The sequence below is a fragment of the Myxine glutinosa genome, chromosome 5, assembly GCF_964187855.1.
Source record: "Myxine glutinosa chromosome 5, kmMyxGlut1.1, whole genome shotgun sequence".
Taxonomy (NCBI): Eukaryota; Metazoa; Chordata; class Myxini; order Myxiniformes; family Myxinidae; genus Myxine; species Myxine glutinosa.
Genome location: NC_136265.1, coordinates 27,585,850 through 27,609,832, shown reverse-complemented (window position 1 = coordinate 27,609,832; position 23,983 = coordinate 27,585,850). Strand labels below are relative to the sequence as shown.

Sequence of the window (23,983 nt, the reverse complement as noted above, 5' to 3'; positions counted from 1 at the left end):
GGTGATAATTCGCCTACTCTTCACGAAAGACACCGTGGAATCTTTAACTTGCACCTACGGCCTGTGCCAGTAGACCGGTCCTCCAGTTTAACATCCATCCGATGGACGGCGCAGGTCCATCGGATGGACGATAGTCAATGCCTCGCCCAGCCTGCGGAACACCAGGGTAGCGGTTTATAGTCAGGTCGAGATTTGAACCCAAGCAAAGCAACTCTAGGCTATCCAAACCAAGGAACCTCTGCCAGCTCTAGTTTACCTTCCGTAAATCGAGTGTAAAGTAAACTCATGAAAACAAGTTTCTAAACTAAAAAGGCACTCGGTAGAGCGCATACCTTCGCCAGGTTAAACAGTTTACGTTTTGTATCCCACTGATAGGCCGGACCTGCATCCGGACCTGAACAAAAATCGAATCTGCTTATTCTTGTTGCCAAACCAACTCATCCACCAAGTTTCATCCTAATCTGTTCAGAACTTGAGATATCTTGCTAACAGACAAACGGGTGAAAACATGAAGGTGTACAGAGGTAACCAGGCTAGTTTATGCTCAGACTGCTCCATGAAGAAAAAAATATATTCAGATTCAAGTAAATTTGCATGATAAAACTTACACGGAAGCTCCTCTTCATCTTCGTTATTGTCCTCTTCTTCCAAAGTGATCTCAGTTTTAACCTCGACTGCCCTTTCTTCCTGCTCTCCGAACAAAGGAAAGGTTCAATATGAGGTTTATTCATGCACACCTAACAATTAGCTCGAAGACAATACAAGTTTGGTCTATTCTGATTCCCAAGGCCCAAACACACAGGTCAGCATGAGCATGGATTGGGCACAAGGTTTGGCTTGTACAGCACAGCCGTCATACATTAGCAAACGATGACACAGCCAACCCTGAAACTCTCAGGCAGCTGACCCTTTACCTATTTGCTAAAAGCACACATGTGTCACGGAAAAATGCAACATGTCTGATTATTTCCGGACACACAATGTAGCTTGTGACTGGAGAAGATTCCTAATTTGCTCAGGGTCCCAGCGATAACTCACCGACTCTTCGGGAAAGACACGAGGAATCTACAACTTCAATCATCTAATACTAGCAGATGCGATACCCAGCTTAATGTCCATCCATGCCTGCTTGCAGACCGTGCCAGTCGGCCTGAGTGAAATGCCAGACTCGTCGACACTGAGGAGGCTCTCTGAGAATGGCCAGAGAGATGTCCACTTTGACAAGCACATGGTCAGATGAACAGATTGGAGCAGAAGAAGAGCCGCAGACATTTGCAGGGAAGTTAGTCATAACCAAGTCTAGAAGAGAAGATACTCCGTTGGCTGAGATCCGCGTCGGGAAATTGACAGATTGTGTCAGTCCCAGTGAGTCGCAGAAGTCCTTTGCTGAGGTGCCATGGCTGGTGAGAGAGGTACCCACACCCAGCCAGCTGGCATGATGACAGTTGAAGTCGCCACATATGAGGAAGAGAGAGAGTTGGGATGAGTGGATAGAAGTTGGTCCATGTTGTCAGACAGCGACATGTAAATGGAGTCATCACTGTTTGGAGGACGGTACAGAACACATATGAACAAAAGGTGGGAGCTGAGAGGACGCCATAGCCAGAGGTACTCCTGGGGGTGGGGTGGAGAGAGGGCAGGGCAAGGAGAGTGAGGAAGAGAGTTTTTGATAAAGATAGCCACCCCACCACCAGGACGAGGCTCAGGTCTATCATACCGGAGGAGGGAGTAACCAGGAAGAGATATTAAGGAATCAGACACATCCTGAAGGAGGAAAGTTTCTGTTTAGCAGATCAAGTCTGTTTTATCAGAAGGAACCTGTATGGAGAGATCAGTCAGGTTTGAGCATAGGCCCCAGATGTTTCAGGTCCATATCATTAAGGAAGAGGGAGGGGAAGCATCGGGTGCAGGCCAAGGGAGGGGAGGGGTAGGGTAAATGAAGGGTGAGAGGGGGAGTTAAGGAGAGCTGTTGATAGTGTGTCAGAGATTGCAGAAGGGTTAGGAGAAAGGGAAGAATGAGGAGCACAAAAGGTTTGATGGTTATGAGATGAGGCACAGTGAGGGGTTGTTTGAGGGGGGAAGAGCAAAGTAGGAGGTTGGAGGAGGTGGAGGTATGAGATGGAAGGGAGACGAGGGAGAATTGAAAGGGAGGGGGGAGTTTTGGAGGAGAGAGGTGGGGGGAGGGGGAATTTTGAAGGGGAGGGGTGAGGGGAAAGATTTGGAGGGGAAGGGGGAGTTTAGGAGAGGAGGAGCGAGGGGGGAGAATTGAAAGGGAGGCGTGAAGGGGGAGTTTCGGAGGTGGGGTGTGAGGGGGGAGTTTAGAAAGTGGACGATTGATGAAAAACGAACATTTATTACAAACTGGGTTTATTGTGATTTTCAAGTCAGAGATCCGTTTAAAAACGATAGAGGAGGGGTGGAATGAAGGTGGGTTTAGAGAATGTAGGGAGGAGGAACTATAATAGATTGATTTTTTTTTTGAAATGGAATGATTTGAAGAGGAAATTGAAAAAAGCCTTTTAAATAGGAAGAAAACAGCATGGTGTAATAAACCACTGAGTAAAACACTGCAGGGGAAAGTTTAAACATATTTAAATAATATTTAAACAAAACCATGAAAAACAATCTGGAAAAAGTCCCAAAGTGAGGATGTGGATTTGAGAAAGAAGGAGAAAGGGTTGAGTGAGTATGGAGGAAACTAGAGTTGGAAAGGCTGGAGAGGTGGAAGAAAAAGGAGATAAAGGGGGTGGGGAACAAGGCGAGACGAGGGGGCGTGAGAACAAGCACGTGCCCACGAGGAGAGAAAGAATTAATATATATATACACAAAGAATTAAGTTAAGCACCCCCCCCGTTTTTTTACAACTTCGCACATTACAAGTTTGTTGTCGTCAAAACGGTGTAATATACCCATGATATTGCTATATTTTCTGGAGAAGTGATATTATGGTCACATAAAAACATAACAATCATGCCGTTTTCAATATTTTATTCTGAATAATTTAAGGTGAAATTTTTTGGGAATTTTAGGCATATTTTCACCTCAATTTAAGTATGGAGCTATAGGTCCATCACGGACAGTGTGGATGACGTTTATGTTTTCTAACGTACAGTCATTGTTCTGAGAAGACCTCTAGCGATCTTTGCGTCAATCCCATCTTCATGGATGACAACGCCAGGCCTCACCGTGCGAGACGCGTCCGAGCCTTGCTGGAGCAAGGTGCTGTGACAACCATCCCCTGGCCTGCGTACAGTCCTGACCTGAACCCCCTCGAGCACGTTTGGGACATGTTGGGACGACAAATTGCGAAGATGGTCCCTCCAATAGCCAATCTGGATGAATTGGAACGTGCATTACATCGGGAATGGAACAACCTGCCACAGCAACGCATACGACGGCTTACAGGGTCTATGAGACGTAGGGTTGAGTCAGTGATCCGATCACGTGGGTCCTACACACGTTATTGACGCAAAGATCGCTAGAGGTCTTCTCAGAACAATGACTGTACGTTAGAAAACATAAACGTCATCCACACTGTCCGTGATGGACCTATAGCTCCATACTTAAATTGAGGTGAAAATATGCCTAAAATTCCCAAAAAATTTCACCTTAAATTATTCAGAATAAAATATTGAAAACGGCATGATTGTTATGATTTTATGTGACCATAATATCACTTCTCCAGAAAATATAGCAATATCATGGGTATATTACACTGTTTTGACGACAACAAACTTGTAATGTGCGAGGTTGTAAAAAAACGGGGGGGGGGGGGTGCTTAACTTAATTCTTTGTGTATATATATAATTTTAGAAACAGGAATCAAATTCCTGCGAGGGGCTAAGTGTGAAAAAATTCTGACTCAATGCGGGGCTCGACCCACGGACCTCCGTTGATAACGCATCAATAGCGTAATGCAAATGGCGCTATTGAGCCAGCCACAATCTCCTCAGAACTTTTCCACGCTTAACACTGCGAGCTTTATCATGGCCGATGTCTTACGTGGAATGTTAGCATAGGTATATGCATGCGTATGTATGTGTGAATAAGTGGAAGAAAAAGGAGATAAAGGGGGCGGGGCACAAGGCGAGACGAGGGGGCGAGAGAACAAGCACGTGCCCGTGAGGAGAGATAGAATTAATATATATATGTGTGTATATATATATATATATATATATATATATATATATATATATATATATACATATATATATATATATATTAATCTTGATTAAACCTTGCTATTATTCCACATATGATTGGATTTTTTGGGGTCGCTCATCATGAATAACATTCGATCCAAACAAAACCAATGGAAATCTGACAGAAAAAACCCAGAAAGTGTATAATCAGCAAAGGCCTACAGGCCTAATGTGTTAGGCCCACCAGAAAACCAAGATGGCGGCCATATCATTTTGTCTCAGTGCTATGGTGGGTGGAGTCAGGCGACAGATGTGGGTCTGGTTTGGTAGATGTCAGACCAAAAAAAACCAAAAAAAACCCCCACCTTTAGAGGCCATTTTTCCCCCGCAAAGCGGGGGTTGGCCCTTTTCGGGCACCGTGGTTGTTGTTGTTTTTGTTGGTCCCCTTTTTGAAGCAATGTTTTACGGCCGGATGCCCTTCCTGCCGCCAACCCTTTTTGTCGCCTTTTACGACAAACAGGGAATTACCAGTGAACTGGTACTCAATTAGCCGACCTCGGAAGGATGACAGGCTGAGTCAACCCCCCTGGCGTTAATTCAGCGATTGACCGGGATTCGAACCCAGGATCCTAAGCTGGCACCCTAGCCGCAAGCCCAACACCAGGCTGTCAGACCAATAGGTGCACATTAAAAAAAAAACACCCAACAACAACAAAAACAGCCACGTAAAGCTCTTGTTGACCTGCGACATGTTACAGGTAACAATTTTACAGCAAGGGGACACGTGAAGAGGATGGGACATAATGGAAGACTTGGTGCAACACAAGTGTGGAAACAACTCTTTTGCTACATGCGAACTCTGTCCTCATGTGAGGGTAACGTTCATATCTTTGGGGCATTGGACGACGAGTGTTGTCTAAAATAAAATGTACGTTGTACCTCAGCTTCGCTTGCCTCCTCTTTCTTTTTCTTGCGTTCTCCTTGTTTTATCACGTCCTGGTCCCCCTGCTTCCTGTCCCCTGGGGGCTTCTCACTGTTTGACATGCCTGCTTGTGCCTGTGAATAGCAAAAGAAGAAGCAAAGACGAGGGAATTCCACAAGGAATGCAAAATCCAGTGTTAAACACATTCCCGAGCACACTTAGTGGTCGTATATTTATTACATATGGAAGAGAGGAGTTACAAGTTAAATTGGTGGGGGGGGGGGGGGGGGGGGGGTTGGGGAAGGCCATGGAATGGAGATGTTAAGGAGGGAAAGACGGAAGTGAGAAAGTTTGGGAAAAGGGAGGGGTGGATTTATTTATTTATTTACAGTGATCCGGGTCACTGTTCTTGGTTTTTGGAAAATAAGTTGCAAGAAGTGGAAGAGTTAGAACACAGAATGGACTACAACATAATGGAACAAGTTTAATTTGAATCCCTTCAGCTGTTCTCAAGTATCACATTTTTACCCGACATGACCTTTTTTTTTTTTGAGTATACAAAATGGAGGCTCATGAAAGAGCTAACATTAATCACACAAAAAAATCAAACAGACACTTAAAACATATAATAAGGGGAGCAGTAGACAAGATGGGGAGAGGGAAGCACACAAATACAACATTTGAGAGCAGGGACACTGGGAGATCTGTGGGAGGGAGAGGGCTTGGGGTGGGGGGAGGTGGGAGAAGGATACAACACATGGACACTGCAAGGACTTCCAGGAAAGAAGTTGGTATTTCGAAAAAGTGAATCTGGGGTGAATTAGCGGGGGTAGAAAAGATCAAGGTTTTGGATGGGGGAAGATAAGAGATGGTGGTGAACAGCTGTTTTAAAGACCTGGAGGGAGGAGTGGGATTGAAGAGAGTGAGGGAGTTTGTTCCAGAGGTGGGAGAAAAGAGAAATGAAGGAGAGCAGGGAGTCTTGATTTTGGCAGTTTCACCAGAAGAGGGTTGCTGGCAGATCTTGTGCGATCTGTAGGAATATTTGGGGGACCGAGCACAGAGAGAGCTGGGGGTGCAAGGCCGGAGAGGAGTCGGTAGAAGACAGAAAGACCACCAACCTGGCTGTGGTGAGTGAGTGAAAGGCCCTCGGAGTTAGCTTCATCGCGGGAGATTCCAATGATTCTGGAAGCTTTGGTTTCAACAGCGTGAAGCCGAGCTAGGTGTGAGGCAGGCGCAGCAGCCCCAAGGATGTGCAGTACTCTATTGAGCTGCAGATGAAGGCCTTAAAGTTCAGATGTGCCAAGGAAACATATTGCACAATGGAAGACTCAGCCGCTGGTTTTGCAGGCCATTGTGGATATGTGATTAACCAAGAAAAAACCATGGCTGATGGTGAGGACCAAACCTTTGAGTACTGAACTTCTTAAAGATGTTTGTTGAGGAAATGGATGCGTGGGTTTGCCAGACGGCCCTTTCAGAGAGACAGAGTGAGAGTTTGTCAGGCTTGAAAGACATATTTCAAGTGTTGATCCAGTTCTATGACCTCTCTCTGACCATTCTCAGAGAGCCCCTCAGCGTCGACGAGTCTGGCATTTCAATCAGGCCAACTGGCACGGTCTTCAAGCAGCCATCAATCATCTGGCCTGGTCTCCCATCTCTACCGCCTCTGACATCAACTCATCCTGGGAATTCTTCCAAAGTAAATTGCTCTCTCTCATGCACAGATTTATCCCATCTCGCCTTCAGTTGTCATACCCTTCCTCCCGTCCATGGTACACGGAATCTTGTGGTGAGGCAGTTGCCCAGAAACAACTTGCCTTCGCCTCCTGGAAAGCAAATCCAACGGAAGGAAATCTCATTTCCTTTCACAAAGCCCGAAACAAGCGTGTGTCCACCTTCAGGAGAGCCAGGAAACAATATCTCTCCACTCTCAAAACCGAACTCTCAAACCTCCATTCAATGTACAATGTGCGCTGAGTGGGTTTATCAAAAATGTAGTGGTCTGAGAGGGTCATTAACCAGTGTGGCAGCTACATTCAAATGTAAGGTGTGCACAGAGGGAGCTGCAGATGGAGGAAATGTTGAGTTGGATCTTGGAGACGGCGTGAAGCTGGAAGGTGTGAAAACATTTTGCTACCTCGGAGACATGCTGAATGGAGAAGGTGGATCAGACTCGGCAACGGTTGCTGGAGTGAGATGTGCATGGAAGAAGTTTCGGGAAATGAGTGGCGTGCTGATGAGGAGGGGAGTGTCGTTGAAGCTGAAGGGAAAGGTGTATGCTGCATGTGTGAGAAGTGTTATGATTTATGGGAGCGAGTCATGGGTAATGAACGTAGAGCAGCAACGAAGGTTGGAAAGGGTGGAAATGCGAATGGTTTGACGGATGTGTGGAGTATCGTTGAGAGAGAGGAAGACAAATGATGAATTGCGAAAGATGATGGGAATAGAGCCTGTGATTGATGCTGTGAAGAGGAACAGGTTGAGATGGTTTGGTCATGTGTTGAGGAAGGATGAAAGCGACTGGTTGAGAAGAGTGATGGAAATGAATGTAGAAGGAAGTAGAGGACGGGGAAGACCGAGAAAGACTTGGCCAAAGATGGTGGAAGAAGAAATGCGGGCAAGGGGGTTAACAAGGAGAGATGCAGAAAATAGGGCAAGATGGAGAAGATTGTCATGGGGACCGTAAGGCTAACCCCCGCTCTAGCAGGGAAAATGGCCTTAAAATGCATGTTGTTGTTGTTGTGTCTCAAGACCGAACTCTCAAACCTGTCTCCCTCTTCCTAATCCTGGTGGCATCTGGTAAAATCCGTTTCTGGTGTTTGTTCCCCCTCCATCCCCTCGCTTACTTCAAACGGCTACACAGCTGACTCCGCACGTGAAAAAGCTGAATGCCTCAACTCTGTGTTTGCCTCTAAATCTTGTGTCCCAAACCCATCCCTCTCTGTACCCACCATACCCAGTCGTACCCAGCTGTTCCTGGACTCTGTGTCCTTTCCTCCTGACAAGGTGGAAAAGTTTCTGTCAACCCTCGACTCTGATTCTGCAACTGGACCTGACGGCATCAGCCCACGGGTCCTAAAATCCTGCTCCGCCGCTCTTTCACTCCCTCTCTCTGTTCTCTTCACCCTCTCTTTTGCTCAAGGTCATCTGCCATCACCTTGGAAATCAACCAACATCACCGATTTACACAAAAAAGATGCAAAAACAGATCCTTGCAATTACAGACCAATCAGCCTTCTCCCCATTAACAGCAAAGTCATGGAATCCATCATTGCTTCGGATATGAAATCTTTCCTCTTCTCCAATGGCTTGTTCTCTGATCATCAATTTTGATTCAGACCAGGTCACTCTACTCTGGACATGCTGCTGCTGCTGTCTCAACAATGGATGGAGGTCCTCAATGCCAAACAGGAAATTAGAGCTGTCTCCCTTGACATATCACGTGCCTTCAATACGGTCTGGCACCCCGCTCTGCTCACCAAACTCTCCTCCTACCGTATCCATGGAAATCTCCACGCTTGGCTTGTGGACTTCCTCTCCAGTCGTAGTGAACGTGTGGCCCTGAATGGGTTTCTCTTATCTCCCCTTCCTGTTCAGGTTGGAGTACCCCAAGGCAGTGTTTTGGGCCCTGTGCTTTTTCTGGTCTTCATCAATGATCTCTCTGACTCTCTTGAAAATCCTCTCTATCTCTTTGCTGATGACTCCACTCTCTGCCGCTCCATTCCTCATCCCTCAGATGGGCAGTCTGTAGCCTCCTCACTCTCTGCAACAACAACAACAACAACATGCATTTTAAGGCCATCTTCCCTGCAAGAGCGGGGGTTAGCCTTGCCTCCTCACTCTCTGCAGACCTGGACAAAATCACAGACTGGTCAAACAAGTGCAACATGTCTTTCAATCCTGACAAATCTCACAATCTTACTGTGTCTCTCCGAAAAGACCGACTGGACAACCCTCCCATCCACTTTCTGAATAATCCTATCCAAGAAGTTCTGTCACTCAAGCTTTTGGGTCTCACAATCTGCCATGATCTTTCCTGGGAAAACCACATTTCCAAGCTGGCCTCCAAAGCCAGTCGCCGACTGGGCATCCTCGGTCGTGCGAAGTCATTCCTTGGCACACCTGAGCTCCTCACCACATACAAGGCTTTCATTCGCAGCTCAATGGAATACTGTTCTCCCCTCTGGGCCGGTGCTCCTGCCTCACACCCAACTCGGCTTCACGCTGTTGAAACCAAAGCTTTCAGAATCATTGGAATCTCCCGAGATGAAGCTAACTCCGAGGGCCTTTCACTTACTCACCGCAGGCAGGTTGGTGGGCTTTCTGTCTTCTACCGACTCCTCTCTGGCCTTGCTCCCCCAGCTCTCTCTGGGCTCTGTCCCCCAAATATTCCTGCGGGTCGCACAAGATCTGCCTGCAACCCTCTTACGGTTAAACTGCCAAAATCAAGACTCTCTGATCAGCTTCATTCCTCTTTTCTCCCGCCTCTGGAACAATCTCCCTCACTCTCTTCAATCCCACTCCTCCCTCCAGGTCTTTAAAACAGCTGTGCACCACCATCTCTTATCTTCCCCCATCCAAAACCTTGATCTTTTCTGCCCCCGCTATTTTTTTTATTTTTTTTTGTATACTGAATCGAGCCTCGTGAAAGAGCTAACATTTACTTCACAAACAAATCAACCAGACAAACAAAATATATAAAAAGAGGGAGCGGAAGACAAGATGGGGAGAGAAGTGGAAGTACACAAACACAGCTTTTGAGAGCAGGGAGATGTGTGGGAGGGAGAGGGCTTGGGGGGAGGAGACGTGGGAAGGGGGGGGGGGGGGGGGGTGGGAGAAGTATAAAACACAAGGACACCAAGGACTTCCAGGACAGAAGTTGGTATTTCAAAAAAGTGGAATTGGGGTGAAATTAGCAGGGGTAGAAAAGATCAAGGTTTTGGATGGGGGAAGATAAGAGATGGTGGTGAACAGCTGTTTTAAAGACCTGGAGGGTGGAGTGGGATTGAAGAGAGTGGGGGAGTTTGTTCCAGAGGTGGGAGAAAAGAGGAATGAAGGAGTGAAGGTGAGCAGAGAGTCTTGATTTTGGCAGTTTAACCATAAGGGTTGCAGGCAGATCTTGTGCGACCTGTAGGAATATTTGCGGGACAGAGCCCAGAGAGAGCTGGGGGGGCAAGGCCAGAGAGGAGTCGGTAGAAGACGGAAAGACCACCAACCTGCCTGTGGTGAGTGAGTGAGAGGCCCTTAAAGTTAGCTTCATCGCGGGAGATTCCAATGATTCTGAACGCTTTGGTTTCAACAGCGTGAAGACGAGCTAGGTGTGAGGCAGGAGCACCAGCCCAGAGGGGAGAGCAGTATTCCAATTTCACCCCAGATTCACTTTTTCGAAATACCAACTTCCTTCCTGGAAGTCCTTGCAGTGTCCTTGTGTTTTATACTTCTCCCACCCCCCCCCCCCCCCCCTTCCCACGCCTCCTCCTCCCAAGCCCTTCCACAGATCTCCTGATGTCCCTGCTCTCAAATATTGTGTTTGTGTGTTTCCCATTCTCTCCCCATCTTGTCTACCTCTACCCTTATTATATGATTTGTGTGTGTTTGATTTTTTTTTTTTTGATAAATGTTAGCTCTTTCACGAGCCTCGATCCTGTATACAAAAAAAAAAGAAAAAAAGTTTCTGGTTCCATCAAGGTCTGCAAAGAGTGAAGACGCTGCTTCCTGCCGATCTAAAGGATGAGAGACGATACAACAGAGGGTGGAGTCATCAGCAAAAGTGATAAGCAGGATTTTCCAAAGAATCAGATATATCGTTGATGGGATATCTCCGGTGTCAAGATGCAGACAGATGGCCAGCTCAATGGCCCAGACAGCATTGGGATTGGAGCTTCCAATATTTATACATTGTATACCTTGTAAGTCCAGCTTTTTGCTTCAAAAACCATTCTTCTAGGGACACTTTCAAATAATTTTGTAATAAATTCTTGTGACATGGTGTTCCATGTTTCTTCCAAGACCTTCCAAAGACCATTTCAGTTGCTCGGATTATTTTGTACTTTTCCTTGTCCAAGTAGTCCCATACACCTTCAATGTTAGAGATCTCGGCTTTTAGGTGGCCATTGTATGCGTTGAAGGACTCCAGCTTCCTCTTTATTTTGCAAATATGTTTTGGATTACTGTCTTGCTGGAAGATTAGGTTTGGACCAAAATGTCTTGCACCACTGGGAACGGCATGGTGGATTAAAATTTTGTTCGGATCTTGGTGCAGTCGATATTCCATCAATTTCAGACATTTTCCAATAGCACTTGAGGATATGCACCTCAAACTTGAATTGAACCTCCTCCATGCTTAATTGTTGGTTTCAAGCAAGGATCTTTATAACTTTCAGCTTTTCGTCATCTCACATACTGCCTTGATTAGATCCAAACAAACAAGACCGAAAGTCTCACAGCGGTGTAGCCGGGCTTGTTTGATACTTTAGATGAAGAGGATAGTATGACCTGGGTGGAGATACCAGTTAGCAAATAATGTAAATATTTAATTTTTTTGAAGTACTCCAAGTCTCTAAGCTGTCTGTCACCATGGAAGTGAAGAGATTGCATTGAGACACTGGTTTATTCTATATGTTGGTCAGTTAGTCAATACTATCAAAGTGACCTCAGCACCATCCCGACACACACCAACAACATCCGTGTGTTACGGAGTGAGGTGTTTTACGGCGGCTGGAGTGCAAATCCTGCCACCAACCTTCTTGAGAGAGGACCCAATGAGTCGATACTAATTTTGCCGACCTTGGAAGGATGAACAGGCTGAGTCAACCCTACCTGGTGTTAATTCAACAGCTGACTGGGATCCAAACTCAGGACCCCAGGATCCCAAACCCTCCACCCTAACCGTTAAACCAACACCAGGTGGTTGGAGGCAGTCCAATAAAGAAATCCTTCAATGTTTGAAGAGCCTTTAATCCCGTGGTTCTTAACCTGGGTTCGACCGAACCCCAGGGGTTCAGTGAGCCAGTCTCAGGGGTTCGGCGGAGGTCCTCCGAAACGCATTGCAATTTGTTTTTTTTTGTTTTTAGTTTTGTATCAATTTTGAATCTATGTGTAATTACGCTTCTTATTAATATTATTATTATTTTGCTATGTATGTTACGAACGAATGGAAATGTTATTTGTAATTGTATTCCCATCCCATTTATGGTTTCTCTGGTCTGTGTTTAAGATAAGTTGTTTCACACTGACTGTAGTAAGTTGAATTAATGAGCAACTTGCTAATTATTCTGTTGATGGTGCTTATTTGCTTACTGGATTTAAATTCACTGGAACTGGACTTAAATTACTGGATTTTGGACTTTGCAGGTGTTCTGAAATTCCAGTGAATAGCCTCGATTAGCTTGCCGTGTGCCATGCGTTATTGGTCGCGCCTTACTTTGGAGTTAGATTAATTGAAAAAAAAGTTGGAAATGTTTGTGGATATGCAGGGCGGGTTCAGTTATATTAAAGTCAAAAGTGGATGGTGATTATAAAATATGATTGAATTACTCAGAAAATTAGGTGGAGGTGATATAACTCCTTTGGTCGCAATTCAAAACTAACAATTCGCAGTTTTCTATGTAATATTATAATGGGATTTGAGGTGACGTAGAGTTGAGTAGATAATAAATCCCGTCATCGTAACTATAAGTTATGTTTTCTTCATTAAAATTTCTCAGTTTTCAGAGGGGTACTGATTATATTTAAGCATGTTCCTTTTTTAATTTTTGTCATATAATTATTTGCCCGAACTCAATTAAGATCAGTTTGTTACTTTTTTTTCTTTTTTTGCAATATGTCGAGCAAAAAAGAAGTGGTCGGAGGATTACGTGCTGTACGGGTTCACGTGTTTGACAGAACAGGACAGAAGTCAGCGTCCTCAATGCATGCATGCTTTGCAATGTCAAGCTGAGCAACTCCAGCCTAGCACCAGCAAAACTACGGGAACACTTCAAAAAACTGCACTGCGAGGGGCAGTACAAAGACGCAACGCTGAATGAATTCAAATTGAAGAGAGTCCGATTCGACGCAAGTGCTACCTTGCCCACTCTCGGCTTCGTTCCAATTGACAAACCGATCCTTACCACATCGTATGAAGTTGCGTACCTGATCGCAAAGCAGGGCAAACCACACACCGTTGGCGAGACACTCATCAAACCGGCCGTGTTGAAGATGGCCAACATCATGCTGGGAAAAGCTGCTGAAAACAAGTTGTCTCTCGTTCCACTCTCAAATGACACCATCAGATGCAGAATCGACGACATGCGCGATGACATCCTCGCCCAGGTAGTTACAGATTTAGTCGCGAGCCCGACGAAATTCAGCCTTCAACTCGACGAGACCACCGACGTTTCGAATTTGAGCCAGCTCATCTTATTTGTGCGTTATGTCAAAGGAGATGAGATCAAGGAAGACTTTCTGTTCTGCAAGCCTCTCACAACAACGATGAAGGCAGCTGACGTGAAGAAGCTTGTGGACAACTTCTTCAGAAGCAACGGCCTCTTGTGGAACATGGTGTCTGCAGTTTGCTCGGACGGAGCTCCAGCCATGCTGGGATGCAACTCCGGTTTTGGAGCGCTGGTGAAGGCCGAAGCACCACACATCATCGTCACGCACTGCGTCCTGCACAGACATGTGCTGGCATCAAAAACCCTGCCTCCAAAACTGGCCAATGTTGTGAAAATCGTCGTTGAAACTGTGAATTACGTGCGAAGCCGTGCTCTGAATCATCGCATCTTCAAAGAGCTGTGCAATGAAATCGGCTCTGAATTCGAAGTCCTTCTCTACCACTCTAACATTCGATGGTTATCACGAGGGAAGGTAGTGAGCCGTGTTTTTGCATTGCGTGTAGAATTAGCCCTGTTTTTGCGAGAACACCAGCATTGCCATGCAACGCACTTCCAAGAGTCAGAGTTCATCCTCACCTTGGCGTATTTGGCTGACATCTTTGACGCACTCAATCATCTCAATTGCCAGATGCAGGGCAGTGGAGTGAATGTCATCGAATCTGAAGAAAAGCTGAGCGCTTTCCGAAAGAAGTTACCGTTGTGGAGGCGGCGAACAGAGAACGACAACTTCGCGAACTTTTCGCTACTGGACGAGTGCGTGAGCGGGATCGAAGATGAGTCTGAAGTTGGAGGCACTGCTGTACCAGGGGAGCTGAAGCAAGCGATTGCCACGCACTTGGATGAGCTGGGAAAGTCATTTGACGGCTACTTCCCTGACCAAGAGCAATACCCAGCATGGGTGCGGCAGCCGTTTACTTTCGACATTGCAACGGCAGATGTCAACAACCAATACCTCGACGACCTCATCGAACTTCAGCAGAGCCAGATTCAACAACAACTCTTCGGCACAACAACGCTCTAAACATTTTGGTGCCACCAAATGGAAGGGTATCCTCACATCGCTAAAATTGCCCTTTGCCCTCACCCTAAAATTGCCCTCACGCCGTTCGTTACAACGTATCTCTGCGAGCATGTGTTTTCGAAGCTGGTGGACATTAAAACAAAGAAAAGGAGCAGGCTTGCATGCGAAAATGATTTGAGGGTGGCCCTTGCCAAAACAAAACCACGCATTTCCCAGATCGCCTCCCGAAAAGAAGAACAGAAAACGCATTAAGATGCAATTCTTCTTAATTTTTTTGGTCAAATTTGAGGAGTGTTCGGTGGGGTTCATTAGGGTTCAGCGCCTTTAAAAAGGTTAAGAACCACTGCAGTTTAATCAAAGTTTTAATTATAAATGATCTGTGGGACATGAACCGCCTCCAACCCCCATCATATATGATCACCCTTTTGGCATAATTTCAGTTCCCCCCAATCATCAAGTGTGATAATTTGCCCCAACCAGGTATATGACGTAATATATGAACGTTCCCTAAATGGTGTTGAAACAAACATAACTGGCAAAGCCAAATCAAGGAGGTGCAAAGCACCCCTCCCTATATATACTAGCCACAAAAAGAAACTGTGCATTGTTAAAACTCTGTCTGAATTGGAAAATATAACAACAATGTAACATTTCCATGTAAACTTTAATAGGTGGATTATGAGACCATAACAAGACGGTAGAACGGCATTTGTAATGTCCATCACAATGACATAACCAGTCCAAGTTCGGAGCAGGGGTCAAGCGACAGTGACACAAAGTCAATAACGGGTATGCCCACCGTGAGCATCGATAACGCAGATCGATCTGGAATGGTCTGGGCAGTGGTCACTGCATTCTGGAACCTGTTGCGGAGATGAGTCACCCATATCCATCTGTCCTGCCTTGGCGTCGTCACACGTGGACGTCCTGAACGTAGGCCATCGGCAACGTCATTAGTGTTCTGGTAACGTCTCACCAATGCAGAAATGGTGTTTCGGTGACAATGGAAATGCACAGCCACTTGGCGGTGAGACATTCCCCCACGGATCATCCCAATAGCCTCATGACGCTGTGCGGTTGTGAGCTGTGGCATGACGTGCATTTTATTAGCCACTTAATTTTTTGAACGATTGAAAATCAAACAATTAACCTTACCAAAGTTAAAGCAGTTTGTGACATTCAGGTGCTCTATGCAGTTTCTCACGATGCACATGCAAAAACGTGTTTCACGTGCTCATACCGAAACCATTGACGTCACGAAACGTGGCGCGTGCATACCTGTTGAATTCACTTCACTAATTGCCGTGTTTAAATCTGTATTTGTATACACAGGTGTTTCTAATATATAATTTCATTTTTTGTGTGCACAGTTTCTTTTTGTGGCTAGTATATAAGGGATCGTTTCTCTGTATGCAGCTTTAACATGGGGACTGAAAATGCGTTTCTCGGCTTCTACTGGACGAAATTGGCTGCAAATTTCAGAAGTAAATGCTTTGTATGTCAAAGTAATATGTTCCAAATTTCAGCAACGTCTTTCCACATTCTTGAGTTTTATTTAGAAAACCCTCGAAATCACGTTGGTGTCTGTCCGTCTGTCCACCCGTCTGTCCGTCCGTCCGCCCAAAATGTGTTGGCGCTCATATCTCAAGGGCTATACGTTGAAATTAGCTGAAACTTGGAATATAAATCGGCCAATAGGTCCAGTTAATGGCGTTCAAAACAAATTCCACCGAAATGCTGTAATCTTTGCTTTACAATTATAGAAACGAGGGCCAGTCAATAAGTAACCTTAAAATGGCGATATAAATTCGAGAATGTAATGTGTGTAGTTGCAGACGACATATGTTATATCTATGGTTATGAGTCATGTTTTGCCTGTTTTAGATCTGGCGACATTGAGCATATGACATCAATAGAGCAGTTCCAAGATGGCGGCTCCCTTAGAAGCATGCACCAGGGAGGAGCAACGTTCTGTCATCCGTTTCTTAGGAAGTGAGGGGTGTGAATCCCAGTGAAATCCATCGCAGAATGAAGATGCAATATGGTGACACATGTTTATCACTGCAGCGGGTGTACCGGGTGCAGCGGGTGCAGCGGGCTCAGGCCGGCCTCACACAGCCGACACACCAGAAATGGTTGCAGTAGTTGAGTGCGTGCTAAGGGAAAACCGTCTTATTACGCTGGATGAAGTTGTCCCCAAATTGAACATTAGCCATGGTTCAGCACAGCATATCATTCACAATGTGCTGGGGTTCCGCAAAGTGTCTGCAAGGTGGGTGCCTAGACAACTCACACCCAAACTGAAAGAACGGCGAGTGGACGCATGTGAAGAACTTCTGCGACGTTCCGAAACAGAAGGTGATGCTTTCTTAGAGCGCTTAGTGACTGGGGATGAAAGCTGGGTCCACTACTTTTAGCCAGAAACGAAGAGGGCAAGCAAAGAGTGGTGCCCTTCAACTTCACCGAAGCACAAAAAATTCCGCACACAGCCGACTGCTGGAAAATGCAGACGCTCCTCTGGGATAGCCGAGGCCCACTTGTAGAGCATTAAATGCCCAGAGGGACCACAATCACCAGTGCATCACACTGCAACCTCCTAAAAAATCATCTGAAACTAGCAATCATATCAAAACGTCATGGACTACTCACTACTGCGGTTTTGCTGCAGCATGGCAATGCTCGGCCCCATACTGCCTGCGCTACAGCTGCAACAACCGAGGACCTGCATTTTGAGTGTCCTCCTCATGCACCCTACTCGCCAGACCTCGCCCCTTTGGATTACCACATCTTTGGGCCACTTAAAGAGGCGCTTGGTGGAACCAAGCTCTTTAGCTCTTTCACGAGCCTCGATTCAGTATACAAAAAAAAACAAAAAAACAAACAAACAAAAAAAAAAACACTTTCCGATCCGACGAAGAGGCCCAAGAGGCGGTGCACAAATGGCAATACAAGCAGCCAAAATATTTTTTTATACCGACCGACGAAGAGGCCCAAGAGGCGGTGCACAAATGGCAATACAAGCAGCCAAAATATTTTTTTTCTCGAGGAATCCAGGCCTTAATAAAAGCGCTGGAAATATGCATTGAACGCAATGGAGATTATGTTGAAAAATAACAGTTGTTACACACGTACATGCAATAAACAAGTTCTGAAAAATATTTTCAGTTACTTATTGACTGTCCCTCTACTCGTATATAAATATATGTGCATAAATAAATATTTAAAAATATATACACACTTTATAACTTCAAAATATCATTACACAAATCTCATGTGCTGGCTTAATGGCCTAATGGAAAAGGCACCAGACTCCCAAGCTGAGGAAGTGCAGGTTCAATTCCCATCTGGGTTGAGTATTTTTTTCTTCTTACTTTTTCAAGTATTTTATTTTATCTTGAATAATCAAAGGGAGGCACAAAGTACCTCTCACTTTATATGGGATAGTTTCTCTGTATGTTCATATAAAGGGGTGCCAATTTGATTCATACAGCTGCATGAAGAAATAAATGTATTTTATTTGCCAGATGTAGGGCACCCCTTTATATGAACTTTTCTATAGCATTACTTGGTTCCTCATAAGAAAACAAGGGTAGTACAGCATGCACACAAGATTTTTTGAATGTTCCTTCTTTTCTATACTTTGCCACACGGCACATACCCTTATATAAAGGGGCCTTTTCTATGCCCCTGGCATTTTACCCAAGAATGGCATTACATTCTACCTTTCAGAAGCATAATTGTCAGCTATAAAACTCACCCAATATGGAGGATAAATATGTGAGGGACATAATACATACATACATACGGAGAGACAAACACTGTAAACACAGGAACCAAACATCTACGCCGTAAAAAATCTTTTGATTAATCACGAATTTGCCAGTTCAAAAAGCCTCTTTGCAAGTTCGAAGAAGAAGAAGTGGTTTATTCACACAGCAGTTTGAACGGAAACAGTTATTATTCTACAACAGTAGAAACCCTTTAGAAGGACACGGAACAAGCATACAAAATTATATATACAGTAGTGATATTTCACAAAGTAATAAAAAAAGATATAAAACGACAAAGAATTAACCCACAAACAACAACAACCACAGCCACGAAAACAATCCAGTGTTACAAAGATCCTTATTTTCACTTCAGGTGTTTCACGTATTTGTTTGTGTTTCACAATTAATGAAAAACTTAAAGGTAGGGCATGTAGATTGTGATACATGACAGGTTCAAATATATGTCCGGCCTGAACGGCATAGGGTTCAAAATGGCGGTGTGTGGAGTCAGCCATAGTACCGCTGTAATGACATCATATCACCCCTGTCATGTGACCAGATCCTCAGCTCTGTTTGGTGTATGTTTAAGGGGACATACATACATACATACACACATACGGACAGACACTGTTCTAGATGGCTATGCCCTATTAGTACATGGTGTTATGTAGAATTATTATATGTAAGTGCAAAATGTGCTACACTAGTGGAACCAATGTTTTTTTGCATCTATATACCCTTGGCAACAAGACCTGAGTTGGTTCCATTTTTTTCAATGGCGTCTTCGTCCCTAACCCCAAGCCAAGTAGAAGTCCACGCTATGAAAACTTTAAACTTGATCAGTATCAAGATAAAGTTGTTAATGCAACACAGCAAGACTTTGCATGGCTACTTTCACGGTATTCACAGAGGCACCATGAAGAGACATCAGACGGTATACCAGTTTGGTCAGCATACAATTCTCGTGTGTGCACTCCAAAGAGAACAAGACACCCAACCTTGATCAAGATCACACAATGCCTATCATTAAGGCACCAGCTCATGAGTGGACAACACTGGTGACAGTTCTTGAGAAGCTTTCATACCTCAATAGTGTTGTGTGTCCAGAAAACACTGGAACGATCTTAGTTACATTTGACATGGATCTTTACAAGAGGGCCCTAAAGTTAGAATATCTTCATGACCAATATGCTGGGAAATGGATGGTATGCCCTGGTGGTTTCCACACTGTCTTGTGTGCACTAAGGTGCCTTGGGAGGACTGTTGAGCACAGCGGGCTTGCTGAAGCTTGGAGCAAGGATCTGTACAGCACTGTGACAGTAAATCAGATACTCAATGGGAATCACCACAATCGTGCTGTTCAAGCTCATGAGCTCACATTAGAGGTATTCTTTGATCTCTGGCTTGCAGAATTTCTGAAAGAGAAGCCTGCAGTTGTAGAAGCTCTATCTGCCTGTATGGATAACTTGATAGAAGCAAACAAGAAAGAGGTAGGCATTCAGGAAGCCCATCACCAACTTCTAATGTTGATTGAACATATAAACTTGGAAAAGCAGCTCAGTGATTTTGACAGGAGCCACAGTAAATTCCCAATGTATCAATGGGCACGAATGTACATGAGGCAAGTGCTGGCGCTGATTAACTTCACACGTTCACTGAAGCAGCCAGATTTCTTCCTGTACTTGGCGTCTCTAGAAAATTTGTGCATATACTTCTTCAGCTACAACCCACTAGATTATGCTCAAAACAAGTTGTTAGCCAAAGATATTTCTCAAAAAACGTCTGTTAACTGGATATGTGTTCTGGTGGATTTTCTGTACAAGGAATGACAAAAATGCCAGAAAAAATGGTTAATCAGTGTTTTATGTGAAAAGATACATACAAAATTGCAAAAAATGGCGGCCATTTTGAAAGTCAAAATGGCCGCCAACGACGCCATTGAAAAAAATGGAACCAACTCAGGTCTTGTTGCCTAGGGTATAAGGATTCCAAAAAACATTGGTTCCACTAGTGTAGCAAATTTTGCACTACAATGACACAACACCATGTACTATATGCCACAGATATAGACAACGACTACTCAGTCACAGATATGGACGACTACTCGGTCACAGTTATGAATGACTACTTGGTCACAGACATGGACAACTACTCGGTTACAGATATGAACAACGACTACTCGGTCACAGACATGGATAACGACTACTTGGTTACAGATATGCACGACTACTCGCTCACGCAAATGGACAACTACTGGCACTGGGTTACAGATATGGATGACGAATCGCTCACAGATATGGAGAACTACTGGGTTACAGTTATGGACAATGACTCGGTCACTGATATGGACAACGACTACTCGATTACAGATATGGACGACGACTCGGTCACAGTTATGGACAACGACGACTCGGTCACAGTTATGGACAACGACCACACGGTCACAGTTATGGACGACTACTCGGTCACAGTTATGGACAACGACTACTCGGTCACCGTTATGGACAACGACTACTCGGTCACAGATATGGACAACGACGACTCGGTCACAGATATGGACGACGACTCGGTCACTGATATGGACAACGACTATTCGGTCACAGATATGGACAACGACTACTCGATTACAGATATGGAAATGACGACTCGGTCACAGATATGGACAACGACAATTCGGTCACAGATATGGACAACGACTACTCGGTCACAGATATGGACAACCACTACTCAGTCACTTATATGGACAATGACTACTCGGTCACAGATATGGACAACGACTACTCGCTCACAATTATGAACTACTACTCAGTCACAGTTATGAAGAACGACTACTCGGTCACAGTTATGAACAACGACTACTCGGTCACAGACATGGACAACTACTCGGTCACTGATATGGACAACGACTATTCGGTCACAGTTATGGACAACGACTACTCGATTACAGATATGGACAACGACTACTCGGTCACATATATGGACAACTATTCGGTTACAGATATGAACGACTACTCGGTCACTGATATGGACAACGACTATTCGGTCACAGATATGGACAACGACTACTCGATTACAGATATGGACAACGACGACTCGGTCACAGATATGGACAACGACTACTCGGTCACAGACATGGACAACTACTCGGTCACAGATATGGACAACCACTACTCAGTCACTTATATGGACAATGACTACTCGGTCACAGTTATGGACGACGACTCGGTCAAAGTTATGGACAACGACTACTCGGTCACAGTTATGAAGAACGACTACTCGGTCACAGATATGGGCAACGGACTACTCGGTCACAGATATGGACAACGACTACTCGGTCACAGTTATGAAGAACGATTACTCGGTCACAGATATGGACAACGACTACTCGGTCACAGTGATGAAGAACGACTACTCGGTCACAGATATGGACAACGACTACTCGGTCACAGTGATGAAGAACGACTACTCGGTCACAGATATGGACAACGACTACTCGGTCACATATATGGACAACTATTCGGTTACAGATATGAACGACTACTCGGTCACAGATATGGACAACAACAAGCAGACACCACGCCACGTTTTTCGACAGCCACGAGACGCCTCTCAAAGATCATATCGATTTGGGATATGGTATTTTTCAATGATTCGTGCATCCCAAAAAGTTAAATGTCAAACGTATTCGGTACGCAATTCAAAAAAGCATGACGTCATCAGAATGTGTAACGCAAGAACCAAGGATTCAAACGATTCGGCGAGCGGTAAACACGCCATGTTATGTTATAGTGTTTGCACAATCCGCTCGAAGGAGCCGTAAAGGAGCCACGGCCTTGGCGCGGGTCTCGCATGGCATTGATAACAGCATCTTTATGTAAATATAAACGGATACGTAAACACTCGGAGCACGCACGGAACACGACCGTTCAACTTCAAGGCCCGTCACATTATTATGGTCGATCGCGACGAAGCACTCGCCTCGGGTGCTCGCACGGGGCTCGGCCGTGTCAGGCACGCTGAGCAGCGCGTACTTGCCTCTGCTGAATATAAACGTGTACGTGACTCGCCGTGCCTTTGTGCTCCCGTGGAAGAGCTTTATTTTCCTTTCCCTCAGGTCCAGCCCAGCGCGCTCACGGCGGTCCGCGGGTCGTTTCAAAATGGCGGGAAAGGCGCTTGCGGCCAATCGGCGCGAGCCAAGCGTATTATTTTCCTTTCCCTCAGGTCCAGCCCAGCGCGCTCACGGCGGTCCGCGGGTCGTTTCAAAATGGCGGGAAAGGCGCTCGCGGCCAATCGGCGCGAGCCAAGCGTATTCCCCCCCCCCTCCCCCCCTTCTCTATCCCGCACCCCCACCGTCTCTCCGGTCCTCGTGCGCGTCAACCTTAACCCCCGGGTTTGAACCCGACGCTTTACCTGCGCTCTTCCTCTTCGTGAAACTTTCGCAACGCACCGACAAAACGAGCGTACGCCTATTTTGTAGACCGGGGCAGAGTCTTCGCTCGCGCGGTCTAATAAGTAATAATAGTACCATCGCGTCACCACGAGCCAAGCACGCACCGCAAATAGCGACGAACATGTCCATTATTAACCTTTTGGGGCTTTGTTTCCTCAAACTAGCTCAGGTATCAGCACGAGAGCGAGCTGTCTACCTCGTACGTACGTGTCTACCTCGTGTCTACCTGGCGACAAGCATGTGGGATTTCCATTTCCTTCTCCGTGACGGATTTAAATGAGATGATGGCGGATGCGGAAAATTCGCGATGGGTCGAACGACTTCTTGTCCGTGGAAATGGCGCGAAAACGATGATCAGGCAACTCGGTTTTATTAAAATATTTATTGATCTCGGATAGGAAGACGATAATGACATTTAAAATTCACATCTGTGACGAAAATAACATCAATATAAAAACATAGATTTCATAGGTTTTCGATTAGATAGATATTCGTCACAACTTCCGGAAGGCCTCTTGAATTTCCAGTGACGCACTTCCGGGAGTGGTTGTGATTATGCGGATGCAGCAAAGTGGCGATCGGCCTCATGATTTATTCTTGTCCGTCGTATAAAATGGTGGTCAGACAACTCGGTTTCATTCAAATATTTCTTGCGCTCCGATAGGACGACCATAATGGCTTTTAAAACTCGTGTCACCCAACGGGGTTCTGCGAGCGGTGTAAGGTTACCGAAAATTTGGAACACATCTTCACACAATGCCCTCGGTATAGGAAACCCAGATTGCGCCTTTTCCACTGCCCGAGAAATGGGGATCATCTGGTCAGGTATACCGGATAAATTGTGACGATTGAGCCAAAAGCACCCCCGATTCTACAAATCGCTTTTGAAATTGATAAAACAAATGGGTAAAATATTATAAAGTTCCCCGTACTTGTTTGCTCCGGGCGGTGTGTATGTACAAAGAGCCGCGCGGCTCTGGAAACGCCATTAAAAACAAAAGAAGAAGAAGAAGTGGTACCATGCAACTGAAAATCCAAGATGGCGACATGCAAGGAGCTGACGGAATTAACATTTACGATTTTCGACCGAAAACGTAATGTGTTCACATTTTCTGCATTCATAAGCTTATTATTAGTCAGCATTTTCATTACTTTAGAAATAATCGTTTTATTGGAATATTAATGTAAAATGAAGTCTCAGGCGGTGCAAGGTACAATCCAAATTAAAAATGGTAAATTTTATTCGTCTTTCGCACTATCGATATTTTTCAATAAGTTGACAATAACTGTTGTACACACAATC

At 45.1% G+C, this 23,983-nt stretch overlaps 1 protein-coding gene across 3 annotated transcripts in view; it reads right to left on the bottom strand.

Annotated features, from left to right (window-relative positions):
* Positions 1-23,684, bottom strand: part of DEK (DEK proto-oncogene) — a 40,163-nt gene extending 16,479 nt beyond the window's left edge. Inside the window, exons 1-3 of one of the 3 annotated variants that reach the window (XM_078777744.1) lie at positions 23,613-23,684; positions 5,082-5,198; positions 609-687 (exon numbers count right to left, since the gene is read on the bottom strand). In XM_078777744.1, coding sequence (XP_078633870.1) covers positions 609-687; positions 5,082-5,198; positions 23,613-23,669 — 253 coding nt within the window. In that variant the 5' untranslated portion in view covers positions 23,670-23,684. Of the gene's footprint in view, positions 1-608; positions 688-5,081; positions 5,199-22,208; positions 22,676-23,612 lie in introns of those variants that run through there. The other 2 variants (XM_078777745.1, XM_078777746.1) reach the window with 2 other exon arrangements.
* Between the last annotated feature and the right edge of the window lie 299 nt (positions 23,685-23,983).